At 36.1% G+C, this 13425-nt stretch overlaps 1 protein-coding gene across 1 annotated transcript in view; it reads left to right on the top strand.

Moving 5' to 3' along the window:
- Positions 1–13425, top strand: part of LOC106162425 (uncharacterized) — a 33949-nt gene that overhangs the window by 11122 nt on the left and 9402 nt on the right. The window contains exons 2-7 of the mRNA XM_087010578.1: positions 9674–10089; positions 10766–10993; positions 11386–11541; positions 11787–11837; positions 12168–12407; positions 13295–13419. Of these exons, the coding sequence (XP_086866704.1) occupies positions 9690–10089; positions 10766–10993; positions 11386–11541; positions 11787–11837; positions 12168–12407; positions 13295–13419 (1200 nt within the window). The 5' untranslated portion in view covers positions 9674–9689. The remainder of the gene's footprint in view (positions 1–9673; positions 10090–10765; positions 10994–11385; positions 11542–11786; positions 11838–12167; positions 12408–13294; positions 13420–13425) is intronic.

The following is a 13425-nucleotide window of genomic DNA, read 5'->3' as shown; positions in this document are numbered from 1 at the left end:
TAAGACCCTGCTTGGGCGAGCCACACCCATTTATAACACCCCTCCCCCCAAAGTCCAATTTTGATACTACCATCTTTAATTGCATATATCTCTATCTTCACAGGGTTTACAGCTATAAAACTGCATGAATATTTTAGGCAGATATGGGTCATTCCAAATCAAGTTTCAAAAGTTACTGCTGTATTAAAACAGGTACTGAAAAATACCTCCAAAGTTGGCCATTTTTAAGGCAAAAAATCGTGGTGGATTCATTCAAGTCTATGTAGACGATAGGTTTGATTAATTTATTAAACCATTTTGCTCTACAATGATGTTACTAAATTAATAGGGCTGGTGAACATGGAAAGTGGGTGTGTACTAATGAATATCAGGTCAGTAGGTCAAGGTCACTGGGCTTCATATTTGTAAATTGCCATATATGGACTTCTTAATTTATATGGACAAAACATTTAGAGGAAATAAATCATAGATTCTGTTACTTTGGATAGGCACTGGCAATTAACTTGAGAGTTTACAAGATAATTTTAATATATATATATATTTTTTTAATATCATCAATTTGGTGAATACAAATTAAAATCTTAGTTTAGTAGCGATTTCTTTTTGGTGCAATATTTATCATATAGAGATTAGGATATGCCATAGTATTTATGATAGCAAAGCCAGAACAAATCTTTTTTAATTATCAAGAGTTTTTTTTCATCATCCACACCACTTTTTGGTGACTATTTATGAGCATACAGTAACTAAAAAATTATTCAATTTAGTTTATTGTTGTCTCAGATGAATAATTACAAATTATAAAAAAAATCACCAAATTATAATATAGCAATACATGCAAAGCAGTGCAACATTAGTTGTGATCATTACAAACTATATCATAATGTAGCAAAACAAGATAATTTTCTATTCAAAAAGCAAAACTAACACAACCGCAAAATATATCCTGGTGTTATGAAACATCTTTGCAGTTTTGTATCAAACATTACAGCTCATAACATCAAAGTTTTTAATACATTCAAAAATAACTGCCGATTTTTTCTTCCTGAATAGTCTGTAACCCTCCTTACTGACATTTCAATCTCATCTTCATGCTCACAAATGCTAGGTTCTGCTGGCCTGTTTCTTGTGCCCTTCTAAACTCCTTCAGTAAAAACTCCTTTACTTTATTTGAATATAGTTTCAAAGGTTTAGATGACTTTAAAGCTCATCCATTGTGTAACTCAGTGAGATATTCAAGAGGGTGGAGTTTTCTCACAGCTCTCACAGCTGATGTGCTTTAAGTTTTTCTTTAGTCAGATTGTTGGCCCACTAGACTTTAATTTGATCAAAAGCTGTTTTTTTGGCACATTTCATAACTGTGGTCTAAAAAAGGACCTTACAAATACTCTTCAGTCTTAGTAGCAAAAGATTTCAGAGAAATCTTCTCTGGACAAGAAAAAATTTCCCTGTTTGTGATCTTGCTTGGTATAGTCCCAGTTGGCATATTTGCCTCAGAAAAACCCAAATTAACTTTAACATCAGTATCACTCGTTAAAACTGCTCAAGGAAGGAAGACACCTTTTCTCATGTTGTAGGAATCAAGAAAGCTAAATTGTTGTAATTGGACACTCCAGTCCACGCAGGTTTGGAAGATGTCTGTCTAGCTGGATGTAGAAAATGGCTCCAACTGCAGAAACTAGGGCCTCATGCATCTCCTCAGCATTTGTTATATTGTGGCTTTCATTTACATACATGCCTTTCTACAACAGCCATCATTTCCACACTAGTTTCAGTTTCTGCAAGACTTTGGACTCTTTTGCTGACCATAAGATCACTGTGTGTCAAATAACACTTCTCAAATATGCCTGAAATATAAATATAGCTTACTATAGACACACGAAAACACTTATCTGAAAGTTAATTGATACATTGATGAAAAATAAATTATTATCCCATTTGTCCATGTTTTATAAGTAAGGCATGGTTTCGAATATTAATTATGATGAGCCTAGCAATTTTGCCAAGACCAGCCCTAGCTTCAATCTAATTTCAATTGTTACCCTTAAATTTATTTTACCCAAGTACCATTAAACCTACATAAATACCCACACAAATATAGCTTAAAAGATAAAATTATCACAGGTCCTTAGGATGCAATTTCATTATTTGAAAGGGGGCATTTTTCTTTTTAAAAAAATGGAGCGTTTACCATTAAAAAATTACACCTAGATCATTTTTCTGAGTGAACTTTTTTTCTGGATTTTAGCCTGTATTAAAATACAAACAAACCCGTTTCTTACCTGAACCAAGTGGCATCAGTATATTCAAATGGCTTTTTGTCTACACTGACATCTGCAAGTTAATCCCATGACATATTTCGTTATAGGCTCGTTTTCCCCTGTGTGGATGGTTTCCAGCACAAACCAAGCCCATATCCCAGTGCTGGTCACATGGTGTAACCCATTTATTCTCCCAAAGATACTTGAAAAAGTCCAATTGCTGTCATCGGATACAAAAGAATTCACACCTGACAAGAATCAGTGTGCTTTCGTAACTCACGCTGTTTTGCTTCAGGTAAACGCGACGAAGATGACTGTTAATATCTCTGTTGCAATTTTTCAATACACTACATGTTTTTTTATATCTGTAGACAGAGTATAAACCACATGATATACGACTTCGTTGAGGAAGATTTGTAAACAAACAGTCTGCGATTTCCGCCATGTTGGATAATGACGTTGTGTTGTTCTGACGTTAGTACATTAGTTTCACATGGTTTTAAAATGTGTTAGATGCTTGTTTTAACCAGAAAAAAATTAGAATAGGTAAAATGAAAATAAAAAGTTCAACTAACAGTGTTTTAAACCATTCGTTGACTTGAAAGAGATGGCTGAAGTTCAGTGCACCGATATACGTGTCCGCATATATTTACGAAAAATGAAGAAATTAGGTCATGTTCTATCTGTTACAACGGACAAGTTGTAGAACAGCAGTAAGTTTTGATTTCATGTATAAATAGATTAATGAGTTATCTGTTAGTCCTGAACACGCTTTATCCCAAAGACCTGTGAAGATGAAGATATTGTCAAAAATAGAAGGGGGGTGTTCAAAGCATGTGGTTTGTAGGCCTGAGAAAAACGCTTGGTTTGTTACCATGGAAACAAAGAGAGTGGAAAAAGTGTATATCATTTTAATCCCCTATCTTTAGGTTATAATATATCACCAAACTAAATCATTTGGTGACACCAGTATAAACTTTAAGGCCAATCAATATAACCCTGTTTTTCAGAAGAATTTTTGGTTGATAAACCCCCCAAATTGTCACTGGCCATATCTCTGTAAGTAGGGATTTTTTTCAGGAAATATTGCAGCCTCAGATATTGTTCATATAAAGGTTCAAACACACCAAATATGATGTAAATCCGTTCACCCCCACCTTGCCGCATTTTCTACATTTGGTTTGGTTTTCTCGTGGACACACACTTAAAAGCTATTCTCCTTTTATTTTAGATTACAGAAATGCATGTCAGAAGGAAAAGAAGGCATATGTGAAAGGTGAGTAAATGTATTTTCAGTGAGTGTCAAAGACTTCTGAACAAATATAAGAATTTAAGTGTATCGCCCTCATACTGACTTACCTCTTCTTTGTGAAACTAATATGTCTGATAATTCCATAATTATTGTTGGGTTTTTTTTAAATAGTAACACAGAATCCAAAATGTTTCAGTGTTGCCTTGCTTCTGAATAACAGGAACCCCACTTTTTGTTTTAGTTCAAACAACCATGCAACCTATGATGAACTGTTCATATATATATAACTATATATTCTTAATGCATCACTTTTTTGGTAGAATAACATTTTATGTTTTAACTTTTTTAGATAAAAAGGACAACCAGAGCAATGGTAGTAGTGTAAGTATATTGTTAATTGTCCTGCAATTGCTGTTGCATATCTTTTCCACTAAATGGTGAAAAAATTGTAATTTCCTCTTTCAAATAATAAGTACATTTTACACAGTGCACTTAAATTCAAATTTAATAAAGCTTTCCCTATGTTATTCAAGGAAAAAAATCAGAGCCAGCTTGTAATGCAGCAGTTGAAGAAAGTGTTTCAGTGCCTCGTGCATCATCTGTTCCCCGTCTTACTCCCACCATCTCCAACTCTGTGCCCTCTATATATCTCCCCACACCCATACCATATCCAACCCTGTGCCCTCTATATCTCCCCACGCATACCCTGTGCCCTCCATATCCATCCCCCCCCCCCCCCCATCTGTCTCATTTAGTTTTTTAAATGAAGTCGTGCTTTCTTTATTTATTGTTTAAATTCTCTTTCTTTCAGTGTATGTTATTAACAACTTGAAAATGGATGGGCCAGCAATTAAGCACACTATGAGTGCAAAAATTCACACTGCAAAGAGGGCCTTAAAAAAGGTAGGAAAAGTATTTTTAACTGTGATTAGATTATACCATGCCTGCTAAATTTATTTTTGTTTTACTTAACAACATAAATCATATATATGTATATATATATATATATAGGTGTATTTATTAAGGGAATCTACTAGAAGCTTACTTGACAAACTACCTGTGAGTGCAACAAATTTTACAAGAAATGTCAAGTTTTATTTTTCTCGTCTTTCAGATGTGATATGGTGCTTGTATCCCAGTCGAAATTTGGTCTGACTTCTCTAGCGGGTGAAACAACAGCAGTGATATGTTTTCCAGAGTTCAACTACAACCTGCCTGATCTCTATGTTTATTTCTCTGGCTGACAGATTTGGAGTCTCCTAGGACAGCAGGGACTATCTAGCTATCGGTTCAACTGATCAAACTCACTCTGAGCTCTTATACTAAGTTCTACTCCTTATATACTTATACACACAAAATACATTACAGTGAATCATTAACAGGATTGAGATATTGAAGCCAGTTAACAGAATTAAGACATATTACTAAGGACTCGATAATTAAACTCGGACTTCTTTAAACTTGGATGTAAATAAAGTTGTTGAACCCTCTTAAAAATTAAAGCATCCTTTATAGCTTGGTTACTGTTCTTTCCAATGAATAAAATGCAGAAGCAGATTCACGTTGTATCATTATATCAGAGACATCTGAACAATCTTTACCAAATGTTGATTTAATTTGATTAAAATGTGCAAGTTTCTAAAATAAAATATTGAAAAATGTTTATGGTGTTTCTTACTGATATTCTGTGTGTGTGCTATTTTTTCATTCATTTGATAATTTTCTGTATGTGTTCTGCCAGCTGTACTATATGGCTAAAATACAGTAATAAAATTTTGCTACTCCATGATTTCAAATATGGCATACATGATTTAATTAAAAAAAAGAACTGGCATAAATAAAAGCATAATCACTGGGTTAAATATTAGTTGTCAGTCTACTGCAATAGTGGTACTGCAGAAGAATGTTTTTTTTTTTTTTTATTTGTTTTTTTTTTTTTTTTTTTTTTGGGGGGGGGGGGTTTCCGGAAAAATTCGCGAGAACAGTTCTGGAGAGTTTGCAGCAAATTTGCAAGAAGGATTTCTTAAGAGTTTGCAGAGTGTTCGCAAGAACAGTTCTGGAGGGTTTGCAGCAAATTTGCAAGATCTTCTAGTGAATTTGCAGAAAATTCGCAAGAACAGTTCCAGGGTTCTCCCCAGGATTTGAAAATAGCCCTTATTTTTTTTTACGCGAGAGTACCGAAGCTCGCGAAGCGAGGCACAAAGGGGGGGGGGGGGGGGGAGTCCGGGGATGTGCCCTCCGGAGGAAAAACTTTCATTATTTCATGCAAAAAGGGTGCAATCCCATGCAATCTGAAGCTGTCATTAAATCGTTACGACATAGCCCACTTGCAGGACCAAATTTTGCGGGGAAAATCAGGGCTAGACACTAACTTTTATGAGTACCTGTCCGAATTTCAATCCAACCTGTCCAACAAAACTAATATTTTTTCTATTCATACCATTGAACTTTGTAAATAAATATGTGTAGTCATACATTTAATGCATTTATTGCCAAGACATTAAATTAAATGAGCCGGAAAATGCACCTTAAAGTGGATTTATTTTCAGATAAAAAGTTGTTTTTTCATACTTGTAAACTCCTGAAGATTTAATCTTGCATTTAAGTCTGATTTAACATTATAAAGTTTCAATCAGGGCTTCTCCTAGGATTTTGGGTACAGGGTCTGCTAATTGTAAATCTGCAATTTGATAACAAATTCACATGAAGTTTAACCAAAGCAAAATATAAATACCCTGAGTGGCAGGTGGGGAGGGGGTACTGTTAGATTAATTTTATTAAAATATTCAAAAGTTCAATGAAAAATTAAAGAATATTCATCTTATAATACTTTACTTATATTTATGTTAACAATTTAACTTTTTAGAGGTTATCTTGTGTTTGATTTTCTTAAATATATGAGTTAAATAAAATCAGTATAAAAAAGTTCCCCTTTTTATTTAAATTCTCATATTTGTTATTACTAATTTCTTCCTTACATCAATACCACACTGGTATATAACAGCAATGTTAATTTATCATATTCCAGCACTAAATTTTTAACTGTAAATAATATAGGTGATGATAAAGTCATTAAAGAAAACATCATACAAAATTTCAGGTTATATTTTGGCCAATAAACAATATTTCAACAAGATCTTCAGTCCCAAAGATTTCACGTTCTGTAGTGAGTAGATAGCATACAACGTATTTGATTGACAGGCAGTATGTTGCCTGGACAACGAACTAGATATAGCCAGTTCATCTAGTTCAATCTGGCTTTGTAACCAGCATAGTACTTGTGTCGTTTCTGTAACGGTCTTTCTCTCTAGAGCACGTAGATTTTTAACCAAATAAATATTCAGTAGTGAGCCTGTTATGTGAATAAATTTTGTCTGATGAAGTTCTGGAGGGTGTTCACTTTCATAACTTGGCGGTAAGTTTGCTCAGACTTCGTTTTGTGACTGCACGTGTTTTGTGCCAAAAGTAGGTCATTCTTTTCAGTACCGTGTAGGAGGAGACAAAAAGACGTTAGTATGCATTAAAAATGATTTTTTAAAAGATTTTTGCTCCAAATTTCTCATAAACCATGACCTGTCTGTCGGACAGCCAACCCTGCAACTTCACCTGTCCGAGCTGAATTTTTACCTGTCCCGGACAGGCGCTAATGTATTAAATAGCGTTGCATCTTTTCTGACATTTTCTCTTGCCGCATGGATACATTTATTTATAAATGATCACGACTGCTACTATTCTTCAGTCAAAATAACATGAAGGATTGACTTTTTATTATATTTTTCAAAAATATAGACAAAGCAAACAAATCTCACAGAATTACATTGATGACGAAACTAATAAGCGGATGTTGATATTCGAAACTTGTCAGTACGCAGATCCCGCGCCCTCAACATAAGATGTTGTACTTGTATTACTGCGCCAGGCAGAATAAAAATAAACAACTTAACGCGCACACAAGAGATCCAAGTACGCACACAGTCGTTTTTATTTTACGGTTTACGTCGCGACTGTCAGGAATAAAGGCATTAAAGGCATTGGTCACACACACACTCTTAAAGGGTATCGGGGTTCAAAGAAGCGTATCGGCAAAGAAAGAAGCGTATCGGCAAAAAAAATAGCGTATCGGGGCCGATACGCTATAAAGGCCTGGGGAGAACCCTGAGTTCTGGAGAGTTTGCAGCAAATTCGCAAGAACTGTAGTGGAGAGTTTGCAGCAAATTCGCATGAATGGTTCTTGAGAGTTTGCAGCAAATTTGCAAGAAACCTGTGACAGATTCCCTTTTGTCATGCTGATTAAGTTTGTGGGGAGTTTGCAGCAAATTTGCAAGAGACTTAATTTACATGGTAAATTTCCTCTTGCAAATATGTTGCAAATTTGCAGCAACTGTTTGCAAGAAGCCTTAAATTTTGCTAAGGGAGGACAATTGACAAGAATATAGAAAGCATGTAATGTAATTCTACAAACTTGTTGAATATTGATTATTTATAACTATTTTGCCTTTCTACAAGCGGAGAATGACCTTGTTACTCGGTTATTTAACTATTCTGCATTGTGTCGATCGCACTAAGTAACCAATTTCTCAGTTGCTGTTGAGCGTGAATCTTTGACAAAGGTTTCTGCGCGCGCAGGACTGCCCTAGACAGTCTCAGGCCTACCCAACTACAGACTCGGCACCTAAGGACCCTGAATTCACCGGTAGATCAGACCACACTACCCGTTTTCAAGGTGTATCAGATCGCATTACACAGTATCAGACGCGACACCACTCTTGCCTAGTACGCGATGTGATAGTGACGATTCTCAGCGGGTGTTGAAAAGCATTGCATCACCACTCAAAATTTGTTCAGGGTATGATACTGTGTAATGCGATCTGACACACACTATAGCTTCCGCATGGCGAACGGAGCCGAGATTAAATGGCTGTACCCCGCAGGGACGATGTGTGGGGAGGCGTGTGAGAGGCGGACTATTAAAAGATTAGGCGGTTTTCCTTTCATGTACGTCCGCCATATTTAGTCTCAGGATTTGTAAAGCCTGGCTCAAATCGTTGTGAATGCGGTCTAAGACTGCATTCCCACAGATTTATATCGATCCATCTGGATCGACCTAACTCCCTGGGGGGTCACGGTAAATTGCTGTCAGCCGAGCGCGCAGTATAGTTAATTACCCCCTTGCAGCTTATAGTAGGCGGGACAGACATTTAAGCCGATTAAGCTGACACCGATCTAGTGAGACTCCCCAGGGGGATAGATCGATTTAAAATCTGTGGGAATGCAGTCTAAGGCGTTCATACCCTGCCTCTCATCCCCAATGGGTTGGAGCGGTATCATCCTCTCTACGTCTTAGTGGCCTCACCGCACGCTCAACAGAACATTCAGAAGACGTTAGAGAATGACTCTAACATTTCTGGCATTTGTGCAGTTGAAATACAACGTACATGTTTACAAGGTTAATTCTGACTGAGGATATGGTTGAAAGTTAAACGATCAAACCAGTTGACATGACAAATTCTAAAATCCAGTTGTTTTGAACTACACATTACCAACACTCAACATGAATAAGTATAGATTATTACTGAATCCAGTAGATTGTTTTGGTCAGTTACTGCAGTGACTGATTGAAAACAACTGTATATCAATGGTTACAACTGAAGTAAATATATCTAAATGAATGTATTGATTAAAGGTAACCGAAATGTAAACCGTTTGGATTAGTTAAAAGGCCAACTGATTTTCATACAGTTCGGTCAAATTTCGGTTAAGTTTAACTGATCAGTTTTAAGAGTGTAATATTTGAAATCATACTTTGATCACGTAAGGGGGTCTGTTGTTCATTATTCTTTACAATAAAATGACGTCACTACATATGTTTGTTGCAAACTTGCTGCATTGAAATAAACGATTTTGACTTTGGCTTGAGGGACCTCAGAAATCTAAACAAGGAGCAGCCAAGGTTACAGTGTACATTTTTTGTCTATTTTCACTTTTAAGTGACAGAAAATTGTTTTGGTTGTATAATATCTTGTCATTGAAAAATGCGTAGTACTGTTTTTGTTTAATTGAAAAATGCGGATGCAATATCAAAATACGTTCGATTGCAAATTGTTCTCTACAGCTTTGTTATCGTTGGTGATTTTTTATTTCATTTTTTTTTTATTTTCAGTAAACAACCATTAGACATGTACAAGTACGATGCGTTTATGTACAGTTCTGAGGAAGATGAAGCAGTTGCACTGGAAGTAACACAAGCTTTAGAAAGCAAAGGGTATCGGTGCTGCTTGCCAATGCGGGATTTCACTCTCGGGACTCCTTTGTTCAGTTTAATACACGAGGCAGTGGCAGAATCAGAATTCTCTATGTTGTTCATATCGAATGATTTTTTCAGATCTGAGTTGTGTCGTTATGTAATGAACATTGTGGTGCGCGAGGCCCAAGAAACCCGTCGAAGTCCATACGTCATCCCTATCTATTTAGACGTCCAAACACGAAATATCCCTTCTCCACTTACATCTATAAAAGGGGTCACATACTCTGACGCCACCAAGGTCTGCAGTATACTGATTGGTGTTCTCGAAGCTGGTAAGTTTGTTATGTACTATAGGTACATTACGAAACATCCCTTGTGTGCAACAGCCAAGATGGTAATTATTAAGGCGTATTATTAACCCTTTGTGCAAAGTTCGAAGCCATGGGATGGATAAGATATAAACATGTTACAACAATATGATGTTTCAAGTCAAACGTTGTTGACATAATGAATTGTAACGTGTAAAGCACTGTCGTTTGTGTTATACAATGATATCAAAAAGAAAGGGAATCGATAATGAAATATGATAAAACAGAACAGGTATAACGGACTTGCAATGTTGTCGAGCTTTTATATCTATAAATTACCCAAAATAAAGTTAATTTTCAAGTGTTTGATATTTCAACATCATGAAAATTTCATACTAAAACAAATCCATGTTTCCAACTACATATTAGCCAGACAAATGTTTGGTTTTAGCAACCCCTAAACGATTCTGGCCCTCTGTCATAATTGTTTCTATTTTTGGCTTTTTTAAACAAAGACAAGTAGCGAAATGCTTTAAAGATGTAATTTTGCACCAAATCTCATCATCTTATCCGACCTAACAGCAGACGTTCAAATTCAAATGTAAAAAAAAAATCTAAGTTACGTAGGTGGCGGACGTTTACCCTTGTATGCTATAACTAAATAACAACATCATTAATTACTAGTACTGTTTATAACCAGGACTTAATAAAGGGTTTCTCCGCTTGTGTGCGAATGGTGCGATTCCAGTGTACAGAAAGCGAGTGTCTATCGTTGGACCTTACGGTGTGGGGAAGACTCATCTTGCCAAGCGCCTCATCCAGGAGGAATATGACGAGGAAACAGACGCGTGTACACGTGGCGTGAAGATATATCGTCATAGGTGCATCGTCCACAAAGCCGGTCAATCCTGCTGGGTCAAAGGAAAAGGTAAACAAGATATGGTACTTAGGTGGATCACTAACATAAAAAAAACTGAATGTGAAAAAAAATACTAAATCTGCCATTCGGCAAACCCCAGGCATGGGTCTTAAAATACATTTTCGCCTGTTTGGGATAAATCAGCAAAAGTACCGGTATATTCTCACAGTGAATGATGCGTGTATGTGTGATAATCAGTGACATGCATCAGGCTTAACAACAGACATGCAGACAAAAATAATGTACAACTATGAATATTCTATTTTCTAAAACTGTTACTGTAAATTTCAGACTGATTATACTATAAACGTTGCAAAATTTAAAAAAAAGTAGCTTGATACAGCATGTTCTTACTCAGACAAGTCTATATTGGAATACGTTTTTGTTTTCACGATCCTCAGATGACCCAGAAGACCAGTTTGTACAACATATGGTCATAGGAATACAGAGACTTGAGACATTCCGCAATCCAGACCAAACGGACCAAACGCCATCGATGGCCTCCCGACCAGAATTTGGAGAGACTATTTATAGCCGCACAGTGGAAGCAGAAAAAGGTACACATGTCCATCCTTAACAGCTGATTACAATGCAACTAAAACCAGACGAAACTCTTCCTTACTCCCCCAGAACAACCTAAAGCAACCTATGTAAAGGACAGGTATATCCCCGGATTCTTTGTCCTGATGCGGAGGCGTACTGTCAAACCACATGGTCATACTATTTGTTAACTTTAATGCTTTTGATTTTACTTAACGCTTTATTAATAAGTTTCGTTTGAACCGTGCTCTTTGTTCTACAGCAGCTCCTCCTGGTGGCAGTGTGCATCATCCCTCACCTGACAGAGCATCAGGTAAGTAGTCCACGTTTAGTTTATGTGTATCATTCACATCGCACGATATATTATGTATGCACATGTTGCTCATCTAGCCGTGCTTCAAATAAAATGTTTTTAATCCAATACTGCAAATAAAAAGTTGACAACTGTTGCGTCTAATCTTATTAGTATGATCCAATGTAGGGATGTTGTAAACTACAAATATAAACTATGAAAAAAAGACGTGAGTGTCAACTTTTGATTCAAACTGCCAACGTGATATAATCTTCAATGTCTAGATGCATAAAATGCGTAGTATTTATAATCCCGCTACTTTCAGAATTAACCTGAGTTTATTCTTTGCAGAAGGAATCCTTAGCCAGCATATCGATCGGCGACTTCTGGATAAAATACAGTCACTTGCTCAAGGAGAACCTGTCAAACCTGAGAAACAGATTACAATTTGGGATTTTGCTGGTCAAGATGTCTATTACTCCACGCACCAGACGTTCCTCTCAGAGCAGAACATCTACTTGTTGGTGTTCCGACTTGATGTAAACCTCGAAACCAAAATTCCCGTATACAGAGGAGAGAAGACGGTGAAAGGTATGATGTAGTTTACATTTACGTATATGCATGTTTATGGGTATTGTAACCCTTTATTATCGTCCAGATATAAAAAACGTTTTCCCTACATCTAATTATTCAATAATCCATGTATCTTTGAGCTGATTTAAAACGATAATATAACCCTCGGAAATATAAAATACCGGCGTTTATATTTCTCGTTGCAATATATAAGCATAGGCAGCTCAAAGCTTTAATCGTCAATTTAACACCTTTCTTTTTTAGATTAGTTAGCAATCCGTATGGGGCTTAACTTCATCCCTAAACAAGATTTTATCACAAAAATTGGCAGAATGTAGTGTTAGGGCTACAATCCCGTGCCGTTATTTTGGTTTAAATATTTTTGCGATGGAGTTATGGGCTCCTAATTACAGATTGCCATTAAACAAAGACATTTTTTGCATCTCAAAGATAAATTCTGAACTAGGACATATAAGAAAAAATGCTGGTGGGGTTTTGGAGTACTAAATAGTGTCATTATAAAGGCGCTGAAACGATGATCTTTGGTGCTCAGGTAATGGAGAAATTTAAGACACCGATTTTCAGTTTTTACCCCAAATTACGACGTCATTCGTAAGATGGCATATATGTAAATGTTCATTAATTTCTCAACTGAATTCTGAAGATTGATCTGTTACCCAAAAGAACGCATGTAAAGGAATAGATAAAGAGTTTTGTGCAAAGAGTGACGATAATCATTTCTAACTGTGCCTGTTCAAATATTGTCTGTAACCTATGTGCTCTATCATATAATAAGCCAAAGGAAGTATGTTATTGTTTATACTGTATTTGTTACCCAAAATGAGGGAAAAATATTTTGTGATAAACAGACATCATTTTACCAAAGCCTCTTTTATGTGTTTCAGAGCTTATAATATTTTGGTTGAACTCTATCCATATGCACACAGCTGTAAACTTGAAGGAAGAAGGCAAGAAAACAATACCACACGTTTTGATTATTGGAACTCATAAGGACAAACTGGATTCGCAGGTAGGT

This window comes from Lingula anatina, chromosome 4, assembly GCF_051362555.1.
Source record: "Lingula anatina isolate TDL-2025a chromosome 4, LinAna3.0, whole genome shotgun sequence".
Lineage (NCBI taxonomy): Eukaryota > Metazoa > Brachiopoda > Lingulata > Lingulida > Lingulidae > Lingula > Lingula anatina.
Note: the sequence above shows the minus strand (reverse complement) of the source record. Positions and strands in the feature narration are given on the sequence as shown.